The sequence below is a fragment of the Hoplias malabaricus genome, chromosome 7 (assembly GCF_029633855.1).
Source record: "Hoplias malabaricus isolate fHopMal1 chromosome 7, fHopMal1.hap1, whole genome shotgun sequence".
Classification (NCBI taxonomy): domain Eukaryota; kingdom Metazoa; phylum Chordata; class Actinopteri; order Characiformes; family Erythrinidae; genus Hoplias; species Hoplias malabaricus.
Genome location: NC_089806.1, coordinates 2,886,229 through 2,902,298, shown reverse-complemented (window position 1 = coordinate 2,902,298; position 16,070 = coordinate 2,886,229). Strand labels below are relative to the sequence as shown.

Here is a 16,070-nt window from a genome sequence, read left to right as displayed (position 1 = left end):
TTCAGGGGAATCTTTCCCATTTAATATGTAATTATAGGGTTTTATTATATAATGTTTAATGTTGCTCCTCAAAGAGTACTGTCCTACTGAGAGATGCATCTGACTCGTATTGTGTCTCATTTCAAACATTAGATTACAACCCCATTTCCAGAAAAGTTGAAAAACTAGACAAAATATAAATAATAACAGAATACAATAATGTGCAACTCATTTAAACCCTTTATTTGATTGAAAATAGAACAAACACAATATGTAAAATGTTGAAACATCGAAGTTACTTTTACTTTTTTTGTCAAATATTTGCCCTTTTTATATTTGCTGCCAGCAACACATTCTAAAAAAAAGTGTTTAAATGGCAACAGGTCTGTGACATGACCAGGTTTAAAAAGAGCATCTCAGTGACAGGATTTGAGGGGCGGACTGACGGAGGCGGACGCACATGCTAAAACACAGTGAACTTTAATTTAGAAAAGAATATGACAAAACAAAGACAGGCAACTACAATAAGATATAGGAAATGAAACGACAGAGTCAGACAGACTGGGCTAAGCAACATGACATGGAAACAAGGGAAGCGAAACATGAGTTGGGAGAATGAAATGAAACGAAGCGACTAGGAAACAAAACGAAACGACTGGGAGTGGGAAAGAAACAACACAACATGAATAGGAAACAAAACGAAACGACTAGGAAACAAAACAACTTGAATTGGAGTAGGAGAGAAACAACACAACATGACTAGGAACGAGAAAGAATCAACACAAATGACCGATACATGGAAGTGACACAAGGGAGCTTAAATACATGAACAGATGAGACACACCTGAAACAGATAAGGAGGATGGCGGACAAGGAGGAGGAACAAAGGCGGGACAAGGGCGGAGACAAGGACAACAACAAACAGCTGAGAGAGCACATGGAGGGGAAAACAGACATGACAGGACGAGTGCGTGACACTCAGAGAGGCAGAGGTTTTCAGAAGTAAAGATGGGGAGTGGTTCACTCTGAAAAACTCAGTTGGCAAATTTAAATAATTCAAGGATAATGTTTTTCAACTGAAAGGCTAACAATGTTTTTTTTTCTTATAAAAGTGTTAGGGAACTGAACCAAGAAATGTATCTGTGATTAAGATCTTTACTGAATAAATATCAGAACATTCAGGATCTAGTTAATGTGTGTAATTTTGGTCATTATAAGATTAATCTTATATTTACTAGTTTTAAATTACTGCATGCAGCACAATAAAAACATTTAAAATCTTCAGGGATTAATTCTGATCTTGTTATTCTCAAGGAAAAAGAAAGTCAAATCATTTTAAAGTCATAGAATAACTGGCTTTTAATGGATAAAATAATTGAAATCAAGTAAAACTGTCTAGAAATAGGTTCAGTGAGTTTATGATGTTCAAACAACAATCTCAGAATCACAGATTTATGATAATTATATTTTACCATTCATAGAGTCTTGGAGACTAAATTCTGATTGATAGAAGACATGAACGTTTTGCTTGAATTTATTGTTAAATCAAATGTGGGCCCAGTTTTGATTTTTCTTTGGTAAATAAATTTCTGTAGTGGTTCCATGTCTGTTTTTACTGATTTTGAAAAAAATATTATTCTCTTTGGTTCAGGTGGAGTTTAGAGTCTCTACAGGATGGGGTTGTTGATCTTGCCCATAAAGAGTATACTCTTGGTGTTATCCTCTACAATGAACACCAGGAAAGGTCTGTTGATTTCAAATGAGGGTGGCCACAAGGAAGACAGGGGCCAGACCTCGATTTTGGTGGTAGCAGCTGCTTCAGTTCCTTTCTCATCCACTTTAAGAACAGCTTGATGGAGGACCTGTGTGGAGAGAGGGATGACAATTTATTTCCAGTCCTAAAGATCCAGATATAGGGTCATGAATATTTTCCTAAATTCCTGAATTTGTTCAGTCAGCAGACTTTGTAAACAAGGAAAAGTAATGCACTCTATGTCCAATGGTTTCTAACATGAGAGGGGACAATCAAATAAAAGCACTTTAAAGTGTATCCTGTGCTGGACTTGTGTAATGTGGCCTCTTCTTGGTGCTGGTTAGTAACTTGGTTGAAGAATTCTGGACAAGCTGCAAATATCACAATTAAGGACTGGTTAATCCCACAGTATAAAGAATTGCAGCAGTCTATTCTACAGGAAATTAATGCAGGAATGGTTTTCTCCATGCCAGAAAAACACTTGTGAAAAATGGTGGATGTATTTGTTTCTGCACAGAACTCATTTTGAGATGGAACTAGGAAGTACACAAATATGAAGGTGACACAGAAGAAATATTGAGCAGAATCTACAGATATATTAAGACACAACTGCATAGATATTAAGGAGAAGCTTATTTTATGTGGTAATGAGAATAAATATAGTATACAGACACTATTTGTAAGGACAGTTCTAACAGTGTTGAAGAGGGAACTGCAGATTCATTGATTTACCTTGGAAGCCTTCAGTTTGGTCTCCTCACTGATCCCAGAGAAGTCAGCAGTGTCTGAGAATGCACTGACAATTCCCATTTCCTTCAGAGTCTCAGTGAGACAGTTAGAGGAGGAGATGGAGAACTTGGGCATGAAGAGATCCACCTCACTGGAGAAGAGGAAAGACACTTTCAACAAGAGAGAATTGTTTATGCAAAATTTTGGGCTTCTTAAAATTCTTCAAACAAATGGCATTTCATTGACTCGAGACAGATGGATAGATTGGATAGATGGATACAAATAAAAGGTGGAGATGGGGTGGAGGTGGGAGAGAGTTTGTCAGAAATGGTAAAAACATGAGTTTGCAGGGTATAATAAGGCTGAAGGGAGTAGTCCTACAAACAATAATATGTTATTATATAACTTCAAATATAAATAATTCCAGGGTAAACCAAGCAATATCAAATAGATTTAGTTAATGAATTGAAGTGATTCAAATATATTCACAGTAAGATTTTTGTCATAAACATAAAGAATATGTAACAAATAGATTTTTGATTGTTCATACTTCAAAACCTCATTAAATCTGATTGTCTTTAAAATATAGACCTTAGTTAGAACATGTTACACAGTGGTTAATGGGGTCAGAAATTGTCCTAAATTCTTTTACTCTTCAAATACTGTGCTAACATTCTTTAACTAAAGACTCCTCTAAACAGACTCCTACAAAGCAGGAGAAGCTACAATAATATATTAAAGCACAAGTCAAGGATACACCTGGATTAAGATTCTAGAACTGTAGGTGCGCTGGCCATAAAGACAAAGCAAATCCAACATGTCACTGCAGAAGACATGAGGAAGGCTTAGTTAACGCTAATTTGTGTTGTGGTGCACTGTATTAATCTACAGTTTTTCTGATCTGCATTAGAATCATCAGGAAAATCCTTACTCAGGACCTGACAAAAATATAAATCTGTAGTATGCAAAACAATATCTGAATAAACGAGAAGATTCTGAAGTCAAATGCTGTGACCTGATGAATAAAAGATGGATTTTTTTATCCTCAATAACCTCATTCATGAGAAAACTAAACAACATATAATAAAACACAACTTGCCAGATGTTAAGTATGGGACTGGGCCTATTGTAGAAATTCTTGAAGTAAAAAAGCTACAGCCAAGAAGCTAAAGCTAAAAACTGGCTAAAACATACTTCAAATTGGCACCTTTTCATTTTGTTCTATATTTGTTGCTCACATGTTGGGAATTTGATCTAACAAGGGTTTACATGGATTAGTCCGGCTAAAGGATGAGTTATAGATTTGTGGCATTATTTGTCCAGCACAACTCTGCAACTGGAGCATGGACATGCACAAAAGCTAAAGGTATTTGTACTTGACTCGACCTCCTTCAATGATTTGTCTATATCTGTGGTCTTTCACATGCCTTTAAATATACCATCAACATGAAGTAATGCATGTGTTTTTGAGGTAGATCAAAACATACTCTTCAAGGAACAGCAAGACCATATTCAGGACAAAAACGAATCTAGAAAGATTGCTAGAATTTAGATTAACTAAATTTAACATAGTGTCAGGACTGCGGGGTGCATTGACGGAGGCGGAAGCACTTGCTAAAACACAGGAACTTTTTATTTAAACAATATATAACAAAACAGAGACAGACTTGGATAACACGACAGGATACCAGACAGAGAGACTTGGATAGAACGATAAGGAACTGGAAAGACAGGGAGCTAGACAGAAAGAGCTAAACAGAGAGAGAGAGCTAAAGAGGTGAAACTTAAACACGGAGAGCTAAAGCAAATGGGACAGACAGACTAAAGAGCTAAACAGACTAACACTGGACAGAGAGCTAAACAGAACTTTAAACAGAGTGATCTAAACAGAGAACAAACCTAAATGAGGATAAGCAGAGACAGACAGACTAGGTGACATGATGACAGGACACAAAATGAGAAGAGAGCAAACCGAAGCGAGGGACAGATGAGACAAACAGACTAAGGAATGAAACAACAACGGTGAAACTGCGGAGACAGACAGACTACACTGAGCAACATGGTGATAGGTAACGAGAAATTATGACAAAGGAAACGAATGACAGGAAACGAGTAACAGCAGAGACAGACAGACTAGTCCGGGAAACGTGATAACAGAGGAAACGCTGGAGACAGACAGACTTAGTAACAACATAACTTAGGAAACGAATGAAGAGCAAACCAATGACAGTGGAAACGAATGACGCGATTATTTTTTTTTCTTCAAAAGTTCCAGTTATGTGATAATACTTGTAACAGGAACTTACCTACGATACATTTTGCTGTGCCATTTCTGGAGATGGTCTTTGCAAATGTGTTTCTCCATCTCTTCCATATTTCCCTCTTTGGGAAGAACGATCATCATGGAGGTTTTGCCTTTGTAAGGAAGCATGATGACCCAGGTATCGTTGTCACGATCATAGAAGGAGTCGTAGTATCCTCTTTTGTTCATCATGTCAACACGTACCACAGTGTCTTTATCCACATGAAAGTCAGCTTTCCGGGTGTTTTCCACTCTAAAAGGCTTTTCCCATTTACCTTATATGGAAAATGGAATTCAGACTTTGCTTATTATTGTTAAACATTAATTTCAGTTAAAGAATATTACACACATTTGGTGGAATGTACTTAGAAGCCTACCATACCTCTGAAGTAGATGTAGTTGATGAGCAGCATCACTGTGTCCTGGTCCAGGGTCTTAACCATGTCAGTGATCTTATCCTTGGTCTTTTTGGCAATGTAATTGTTGACTTCCTGCACAGTGACATCAGGCTTGGAATAGTTCACAGTGAAGGCCTCTCCTTGGTAGAAATGCTGAGTGTCCTTCAGAAACTTGTCCAGAGGTTTGAAGCCTTCACGGATGGCTAATGCACTTCCCGCCTCCAGCTGCATGGCCTCCTGGCTGTGTCCCAGCATGTGGAGTAAGTGCTCAAACCCTTCATTGACCTGATCAGATGTGAGATTACTGTAGCCCAGAGAGCTGAAGATCTGGGAGTGGGTGTCACCCTTGGCTCCCAGAGCCAGCATGGACAGAGCCATGGAGATGCTCAGTGGAGAGAAGAAGATGTTCTTGCCTTTGGATTTGGGATCTGCTGCTAGATTCTTGTAGAGGGAGAAGGCAAAGTCTGCGTTGTGGGGCGAGAGTTTGTGGGACAAGTCTTCTCCTCCCTCGTGGCTGGGGTGAGGTTCATCCTTTCCATGGTGGAGATGTTTATCATGATCTGATGGTTCATCATGTTTATGATCATCTGCTGAAACCACCATCAGCTGGAGGAGAACCAGGAAGAATATATTTACCCACATTTTATCACCTGCAGAGGAAACAGAAAGAGATTTGCTCATACTTAGCCTCTGGACAAAGTGCCACAGGAAAGTCATTTACAGTATGATGCTCCTATCACTTAGAACAGAGAGAGACTTAATCCTGTGTATGTCGATGGCTGGGAAAAAGGTGAGCAAGCTTTCAAGGGGTTGTGTTGAAAGCTGTTGAGGTAATTTTCCATAATCTCCATCTGTGGAGACATTTCCATGATCCAGGGGAAAAGTAGAAGCCAGAAGAGAGTGAGTGGGTTGCTGAGTATTTTAAATAAAGCTGTGACTGGACCTACCTACGTTACACACAGCACTGTTATATCTGTCATGTTTTAATACAGATGTGTAAATATTTCTGCATAAATGACTGGTTCCCACCAATGCCCTGTTCCTTTATTAAGATAAGAGTATGTTTCTTCTGGTTAATCTCCCTCAGGGAAATTACTTCTCTGCATTCCACTGATCCATTGTAGTGAAGATACAACCATAATCTAGTGAACAACTCCTCTCTCTCTCTCTCTCTCTCTCTCTCTCTCTCTCTCTCTCTCTCTCTCACACGCACACGCACACACACACACACACACACACACACACACACACAAACACACACACACAAACACACTATTGACAGTGAACACAATCAGAGCAGCAGGCTTTCAACCGCCTTGATGCTGGGGAGTTATGTGACTTGCCCAAAATCACTTCAGTCATGGATTAATGGTTTTCCTGCTTGTGCTGGGAATTGAACCAGCAACCTTCCAGCCTCAATGTCAAAATGGATTGGAGTCAAGGGCCTTTCTGACTTTAGCATCAAGCACAGTTTTAAAACAGTGTTCCAATGTAGGCTCTATTCTTCGTGCAGCAGAGTTTGGGCAGATACTACATGTATCACTATCATTAGCATTAACACTTCCATTATCACTGACTTAACAAACAGTGGTTCTTTTTATGTCTCGGCACTACCACGGAGGGGTCAAATGCAACAAAGAAATTTCCCCTATTGGATCAATGAATGTGTTTCTTCTTCTTCTTCTCTTTTTATCCCTATGTCACTGGAAGTCCAACTTCCTTATGGAGAGACAACAAGCAGTGCAGATAGGCAAACATTTCTCAAACATGAGTTCCCAGTTTGTGTTCAGAACCCCTCCTGCTGTATTCACTGTACACTTATGTGCTTTATCATTGTATGGCATTGGCTCAGCCCGATTCGACCTGATGTCATTTTCCCTGGTTGTTTCCAATATAACTCCCCCATGAAATGTAGCCAGTGACATTGCAAAATGGGAACCACAGGCTTTGAAAACCACAGCAGCAATAGATTTGTGTTTTCACATGTTCATTTGAAAAACAAAAAAATATGGCTCCACACCCCAGTTCTCAGAGATCAGCAGAGTTTTCCCTTGTTTTATGTCTGACTCTCACTGGAGGAGATTAAACTCTTGGAGAACTGATGTCAGTGTAATAACCTCCTTAACAAATGTGCTGATAGTAGACTGCAGTAAGAAGCAGTATAGGAACCATCGTCCTGTGTATATCAGTGGAGATGTAGTGGAAAGTGTACCCAGTTTAAACTAGACTGGAGTTTACATCTTTTGACAATGACAACATCTTTTTAAACACTGGCTTATATCAGGAACTCAACACACAAAATAATGGAGATTGTGTGAGTGCACCTCAACTCCAGCAAAACTCTCAGTTTTATTTCTACACTGGAAACTGTCTGTGACAGTGAAATCATTTATCAGTTTTCTTTAATTAAAACTGACTTTCAATAAAATGGATTTTCGTTATTTGACTATTTGTTTTCACCCAAAAGAAACAAATTACAATTGGTAAATTTTCACAGTTTTCAGATTCATGTAAAAAATATTGAAGAAACAATTTACAAGAAAAAAGCTAGTGTTCTACAGAATAGCAGTCTACACCTAAGATTTTATTAAATAAATTAGATGCAGTGGAGATTGAATAGCTGTAAATTCTGGAACTTTTAAATTTGTAATGAGTAATATTTTATAGCACTATTTTAAAGTAAAACACAGTTCCTTACCCTCTGTGCAGGAGAGTTGGGCACTGAGTATCAAGAGACAAATCAATGTTGTTTTAAAACATTAGCTAATACCCATCCTCCAATCCTATGCTCCTATCAGTTGTTGATGAATGAGGACCTTTGCCTCTATTTGGGGCTTAAAATTTTAGTCTGATGAACAGAGGTTAGTGTCCTCCTTTTAATCTAAAACCTGGACCACTGTTTTTATTATAAACATATATTCATTCTAAATTGTATTTTAGTGCTGTATTTTGATGATTGGACAGAAGCTCACTTCACTTCATAAAACGACTCTTCCAAAGTAATGACAATAAAAATATATAAATATAATTTTTTACATTTTCTGGATGTTTCAGGACATATTTTTTGGACAAATACAGAAGTCTTAGAATTTGTGAGGAAGCATGGGTCATGATCTGTGCCAAACATAAGAGCAGTGTCAGTCAGTTTAAATTTCACTGTTTCTGAATGTAAGCCTGCAAAGAATTCAGGTCGTTCACCAAGTAAAGTTCAAAATATTGTGAAAAGCTTCAGGGAGTAAGTGGAAATCCCAGTGTGTAAAAGCCAGCAGGGAAAAGCCAACATTTCAGGTTTTATTTGGGGAAAAAGTTTCTAGTGCCATCATCCACACTGTTACTAACGAAAGACTAGCATCTGTGATGGCGCGGTGCTGCATCAGTTCGCATACTATGGGTTATTAACATGTGAAAGATACATTTATGTGGAGGCTTGTTTTTATTGGAGTGGTATCTGCTGCCATCAAGAGGGAATCCTTTCACAAGAACACCATGGCACTTTAACCAGAGTTTGGACAACAACCACAAAAAAATCTAACTTTCTTTTTCAAAGAGGGGTTAATTTTGGAAAAATCCAAAGATGGCTGAACAACAGTTTAATGGCTGGTAAAGGCCTTTGTCAATATGTGATCTTGCATTGATACATTTTCTTTTAAAAGTCAATCAGTTCATCCCAAAATTGTTGGCACAGCCCTCTTTATTGCAGAGCATCTTACTTTTATCCCTGTTATATTTTCTTGTTAAACAGTCCATAAACAATGTTTAATGGGGGATTTGCATGCATCAAAAATAATTGAAAATGTGTTTATATTTACAAAGTATATATTTAAACAATAATAATTCTAAAGTGTGCATGTGTGTGACTTTAATACGTTACCTCACAGTGTTCACTATTTTCTTAATTCTAAAATAAACAGGGCAAAGGTAATTGATCCATAAATTAAAAACAAAAATGCTGACAAGAACTTTTCTGAGAACTCATAGGGTTTTACTGAGTGCAGCTGCATGTGTGGACAGAATTCATTCAATACACAGCATTTTAGAGACTGCTGTCAAGAAACCTTCAGTGCACCCTTACACTTCACAAGTTAATTACCACCTTCCCTTCTTCACTGTGAAGATAAACAGTTAATAATATTTGTCCTCTAGTATTTGAATGTTATTTCACCACTGCTGGTCTTACACTGCAGGTAGTGTCTCTGCCATACAGCTCCAGGGTCTCAGGGTCCTGGGTGGGATCCTCTCCTGGGATCACTGTGAAGACTGTGGTGTGTTGTCCCTGTGTCTGTATGGGTTTCCTCTGCATGCTACAGTTTCTTCAGTCCAAACATACCTTGAAAGCTGGAGTGATATGGAGAACACAGACCTAAATTTGTTTTGTTTAACTGGGTTTGGAGCAGATTTAATTTAGAGCATAACTAGTTCTTTTTAATGAGCAGGATTAGTCCTCTTTAACTGAATTGAAGGCATTATTATTCTCATTTAACTGAATAAAGAACAGAATCAGGCCTGATTCTATTTCACCACTTGGCACTACCCCTCTGTTTTTGTTTAGAGTGTCTCAGATCTTATTGGGATAGAGGGGTATGACCTAGTTAGGGCTACACAGCTCTTCAAATGCAGACTTTTCAGAAGCACAATTCAGTTGGAGAATGCCTTGTGAGTCATAGACAAAGTTGCTGCTCAGGTGATCAAACAAATCCACAAACTGAAGTATTTTCCACATTAAAATCTCTGATTACATTGTATTATCTTAGTATTGGTAGTTAGCTGTACATTTCCAGTTCTGTCTTAAATAGTGAAGCAGTTGCATTCTTGTGCATGAAGCTACTGCAACATTTAAGGTAGAGCTGTGAGATTGGAGCAAAAACACCACAAAACAGAACTGAATTCAGCTTCATATCACAGGGGAGTTAGTAGCGATTGATAACTATTATATTCTATTTTAATTGTAGTATTTAAAACTGTGTTGATAAACTACATTTCATCACCAAGACTTATGTTCTTTTATTTTACACAGTTCTATAATGAAAGATTACAGATATCCCCCCTCTCCTACCTCACTTCTACCCTACCTTTTTCCCAGAGAGTTTACAGAGCACTGTCAGCAGCCTGCTACTGAAACACTGTTGTTTTTTATTTGTTTTCTGATTAATTACCAGGTACTTGAAGTGTTATATCATTTTGTAGATTTTAACCACTGTACCTTGTTACTCAGTTTCAAGGGTCGAGTGACACTCAAACAAGAGCCAGAGGTATAAATGAAGCAATAGATTTTGGCCTTAGTCCTGTTTAACCAGATAAAGAGATAAATGATTCCTCTTTAACCTGGATATAAAATAATAAACAATTAAATTTAAAAAACTGATTTTATAATTGAATTTGTCCTGTTTAACAGGATTTAGAACAGAATATGTTCAGTTACGTTTGTTCAGGGGAATCTTTCCCATTTAATATGTAATTATAGGGTATTATTATATAATGTTTAATGTTGCTCCTCAAAGAGTACTGTGCTACTGAGAGATGCATCTGACTCGTATTGTGTCTCATTTCAAACGTTATTTTTTCATTATTTTGAAATATTTTTTGTCAAATATTTGCACATTTTAAATTTGCTGCCAGGAACACATTCTAAAAAAAGTCGGGACAGAGGGAAAAAAGTCGTAAAACTTTGCAAAAGTAAAAAAAGTGTTTAAATGGCAACAGGTCTGTGACATGACTGGGTTTAAAAAGAGCATCTCAGAGAGGCAGAGATTTTCAGAAGTAAAGATGGGGAGTGGTTCACTCTGAAAGACTGCGTTGGCAAATTTAAATAATTCAAGGATAATGTTTTTCAACTTAAAATAGTAAAGAACTTGCGGATTTCTTCATGTCTGGCACATGAAATCATTAAAAGATTCATAGAAATCTCTATATGAAAGGGACAAGGCCCAAAACCATTATTAGCTGTCTATGGCCTTTGGACCTTCAGACAGCACTGAATTAAAAACAGACACGTTTCTGTAGTGGAAATTACTGAATGGGCTCAGCAACCCTTCTGAATTCACTTCTCGATTTTTCTTAGACATTTTACTGTTGTTGGTATCTGACTTAGTCATTCTAGAGTACATTTGTTTTACAGATTTGCAATAATAATTCAAATATAAAAATTAAAACAGAATTCAAGATTGAATTTAAAAATATATATTATAATAAATTAAAGCACTGGGGACCACACAATGCCATCTCGTTCTGCTTGAATATATACACTGTGTTTTACAGTAGAGAGCGTGAGGTGCAAAGAAACCTGATACTCACTGAAAGGCACAGAGTGAATCTCCAAAAGAAAAACACCACAAACAATTTTACTGAGATTTATTCACAAAAACAAACCAGTGGAAAGTTTTATAAATGTCATAAAGGACAGAAAAGGAAATAATAAAGAGGAAATAGTTTTCCTGTAATTAAAAAACAGTAGTCTAGTTACTTTATTCTTGAAATATTATTTATTGAGTCTCAAAATACTTTTTTAATCTCAAGATAACTATTACACGAATTTCAAATATTTAGATTTCATTTTCAAAAATGTAAGAATCTGTGTGTTTTAAAACAAACTTGCATTAGTCTTCAGTATTTTTTTAATGTTCAGTTTCCAAAGGCAGGGAGGGGGTCAGTTCCATGAACATATTTATATTCAATTGGCTAAGAAATAAAAACTGCATCCACCGTGATGTTCAAGGCTAACCATGTTTTTTTTTTCTTTAAAAAAGTATTAGGGAACTGAACCAAGAAATGTATCTGTGATTAAGATCTTTACTGAATAAATACCAGAACATTCAGGATCTAGTCAATGTGTGTAATTTTGGTCATTATGAGATTAATCTTATATTGACTAGTTTTAAATTACTGCATGCAGCACATTATAAACATTTAAAATCTTCAGGGATTAATTCTGATCTTGTTACTCTCAAAGAAAGAAGAAAGTCAAATCATCTTAAAGTCAGAGAATAACTGGCTTTAAATGGATAAAATAATTGAAATCAAGTAAAACTGTCTAGAAATAGGTTCAGTGAGTTTATGATGTTCAAACAACAATCTCAGAATCAAGATTTTATTTTAACATTCATAGAGTCTTGGAGATGACTGTAAATTCTGACTGATAGCAGACATAAAAGATTTGATTGAATTTATTGGTAAATCAACTGTGGGCCCAGTGCTTTATTTTTTTTTGCTGTTGTTACTTATTTTCTGTAGTGGTTCCATGTCTGTTTTTACTGATTTTGTCTCTGATTTTTTAAAATTGTACTGATTTGGGTGGAGTTTAGAGTCTCTACAGGGTGGGGTTGTTGATCTTGCCCATGAAGAGGATGCTCTTGGTGCTATCCTCCACAATAAACACCAGGAAAGGTCTGTTGAGTTCAAATGAGGATGGCATAGATGTATTCCTGATCTCAATGGTGGTGGCAGCAGCTGCTTCAGTTCCCCTCTCATCCACTTTAAGAACAGCTTGATGGAGGACCTGTGTGGAGAGAGGGATGACAATTTATGTCCAGTCCTAAAGATCCAGATATAGGGTCATGAATATTTTCCTAAATTCCTGAATTTGTTCAGTCAGCAGACTTTGTAAACAAGGAAAAGTAATGCACTATGTCCAATGGTTTCTAACATGAGAGAGGACAATCAAATAAAAGCACTTTAAAGTGTATCCTGTGCTGGACTTGTGTAATGTGGCCTCTTTTCTTTGTGCTGGTTAGTAACTTGGCTGAAGAGTTCTGGACAAGCTGCAAATATCAATTAAGGACTGGTTAATCCCACAGTATAAAGAATTGCAGCAGTCTATTCTACAGGAAATTAATGCAGGAATGGTTTTCTCCATGCCAGAAAAACACTGAGAAATGGTGGATGTTATTGTTTCTGCACAGAACTCAGTTTGAGACGAAACTAGGAACTACACAAATATGAAGGTGACACAGAAGAAATATACAGACACTATTTGTAAGGACAGTTCTAACAGTGTTGAAGAGGGAACTGCAGATTCATTGATTTACCTTGGAAGCCTTTAGTTTGGTCTCCTCACTGATCCCAGAGAAGTCTGCAGTGTCTGAGAATGCACTGACCATTCCCATTTCCTTCAGAGTCTCAGTGAGACAATTAGAGGAGGAGATTGAGAACTTGGGCATGTAGAGGATCAGATCGCTGGAGAAGAGGAAAGATATTTTCAACATGAGAGAACTGTTTATGCAAAATTTTGGGCTTCTTAAAATTCTTCAAACAAATGACATTTTATTGACTCGAGACAGATGGATAGATTGGATAGATGGATACAAATAAAAGGTGGAGATGGGGTGGAGGTGGGAGTGAGTTTGTCAGACACAGAAAAGACATGAGTTCGCAGGGTATAATAGGGCTGAAGGGAGAAGTCTGGGCTTAGTCCTACACCCAATAATATGTTATTATATAACTTCAAATATAAATAATTCCAGTGTGAACCAAGCAATATCAAATAGATTTAGTTAATGAATTGAAGTGATTCAAATATACTCCCAGTAAGAATTTTCTTATAAATATAAAGAATATGTAACAAATAGATTTTTGATTGTTCATGCTTCAAAACCTCATTAAATCTGATTGTCTTTAAAATATAGACCTTAGTTAGAGCATGTTACACAGTGGTTAATGGGGTCAGGAATTGTCCTAAATTCTCGTACTCTTCAAATACTGCGCTAGCATTCTTTAACTAAAGACTCCTCTAAACAGACTCCTACAAAGCAGGAGAAGCTACAATAATATATTAAAGCACAGACCTGGATTACAATTCTAGAACTGTAGGTGCGCTGGCCATAAAGGCAAAGCAAATCCAACATGTCACTGCAGAAGACCTGAGGAAGGCTTAATTAACGCTAATTTGTGTTGTGGTGCACTGCATTAATCTACAGTGTTTCTGATCTGCATCAGAATCATTAGGAAAATCCTTACTCAGGACCTGAGAAAAATATAAATCTGTAGTATACAAAACATCATCTGAATAAACGAGAAGATTCTGAAGTCAAATGCTGTGACCTCATGAATAAAAGATGAAAACATTTATGCTCAATCACCATATGAAACAACATATAATAAAACACACATTGCCAGATGTTAATTATGGGACTGTGTCTATTGTAGAAATTCTTGAAGTAAACAAGCTACAGCCAAGAATCTAAAGCTAAAATGTGGCTAAAACTTACTTCAAATTGGCACCTTTCATTTTGTTTTATATATTTGTTGCTCACATGTTGGGAATTTGATCTAACAAGGGTTTACATGGATTAGTCTTTAAATATACCAACTTGAAGTAATGCATGTGTTTTGGGGTAGATTTAAACACACTCTTCAAGGAACAGCGAGAGAAAATTCAGGACAAAAAATGATCTAGAAAGATTGCTAGTTTTTTAGTTTAACTAAATTTAACATAGTTTGCTGTGTTTACTTCTTCTGACTTCAAAGTACAACATAGGATTTTTTTTTTTCTAAAAGTTCCAGTTATGTGATAATAGTTGTAACAGAAACTTACCGACTATAACGTTGGCTGTGCCATTTCTAGAGATGGTCTTTGCAAATGTGTTTCTCCACCTCTTCCATATTTCCCTCTTTGGGAAGAACAATCATCATGGAGGTTTTGCCTTTGTAGGGAAGCATGATGACCCAGGTATCCTTGTCAAGATCATAGAAGGAGTCTAGTAGTAGTAGTAATTATTTTCGTACATCATGTCCACACGTACCACAGTGTCCTTATCCACATGAAAGTCAGCTTTGCGGGTGTATTCCACATCAAAAGGCTTTTCCCATTTACCTTATATGAAGAATGGAATTCAGACTTTGTTTATTGTTGTTAAACATTAATTACAGTTAATGAATATTACACACATTTGGTGGAATTTACTTAGAAGCCTACCATACCTCTAAAGTAGATGTAGTTGATGAGCAGCATCACTGTGTCCTGGTCCAGGGCCTTAACCATGTCAGTGATCATATCCTTGGTCTTTTTGGCAACGTACTTGTTGACTAACTGCACAGCGACATCAGGCTTGGAATAGTCCACAGTGAAGGCCTCTCCTTGGTAGAAATGCTGAGTGTCCTTCAGAAACTTGTCCAGAGGTTTGAAGCCTTCACGGATGGCTAATGCACTTCCTGCCTCCAGCTGCATGGCGTCCTGGCTGTGTCCCAGCATGTGGAGTAAGTGCTCAAAACCTTCATTGACCTGATCAGATGTGAGATTACTGTAGCCCAGAGAACTGAAGATCTGGGAGTGGGTGTCACCCTTGGCTCCCAGAGCCATCATGGACAGAGCCATGGAGATGCTCAGTGGAGAGAAGAAGATGTTCTTGCCTTTGGATTCGGGATCTGCTGTTAGCTTCTTGTAGAGGGAGAAGGCAAAGTCTGCGTTGTGGGGTGAGAGTTTGTGGGTCAAGTCTTCTCCTCCCTCATGGCTGGGGTGAGGTTCATCCTTTCCATGGTGGAGATGTTTATCATGATCTGATGATTCATCATGTTTATGGTCATCTGCTGAAACCACCATCAGCTGGAGGACAATGAGGAAGAATATATTTACCCACATTTTATCACCTGCAGAGGAAACAGAGAGATTTGCTCATATTTTGCCTTTGGACAAAGTGCCACAGGAAAGTCATTTACAGTATGATGCTCCTATCACTTAGAAGAGAGAGAGACTTAATCCTGTGTATGTCAATGGCTGGGGAAAAGGGGAGCAAGCTTTCAAGGGGTTGTGTTGAAAGCTGTTGAGATAATTTTCCATAATCTCCATCTGTGGAGACATTTCCATGATCCAGGGGAAAAGTAGAAACCAGAAGAGAGTGAGTGGGTTGCTGAGTATTTTAAATAAAGCTGTGACTGGACCTACCTACGTTACACACAGCACTGTTCTATCAGTCATGTT

The 16,070-nt window shown here is 37.4% G+C and overlaps 1 protein-coding gene and 1 pseudogene across 1 annotated transcript; both read right to left on the bottom strand.

The window, feature by feature from the left end:
- Positions 1 to 7,950, bottom strand: LOC136701618 (alpha-1-antitrypsin homolog). Its single transcript, XM_066676248.1, has 5 exons — positions 7,860 to 7,950; positions 5,146 to 5,811; positions 4,768 to 5,038; positions 2,465 to 2,612; positions 1 to 1,841 (listed from the first exon to the last, which is right to left on the bottom strand). The coding sequence occupies exons 2-5, from the start codon at positions 5,801 to 5,803 to the stop codon at positions 1,647 to 1,649; spliced, it is 1,272 nt and encodes a 423-aa protein (XP_066532345.1). The 5' UTR covers positions 5,804 to 5,811; positions 7,860 to 7,950; the 3' UTR covers positions 1 to 1,646.
- Positions 7,951 to 12,233: 4,283 nt separating this feature from the next.
- On the bottom strand, positions 12,234 to 15,717 carry LOC136701628 (alpha-1-antitrypsin homolog; annotated as a pseudogene).
- Between the last annotated feature and the right edge of the window lie 353 nt (positions 15,718 to 16,070).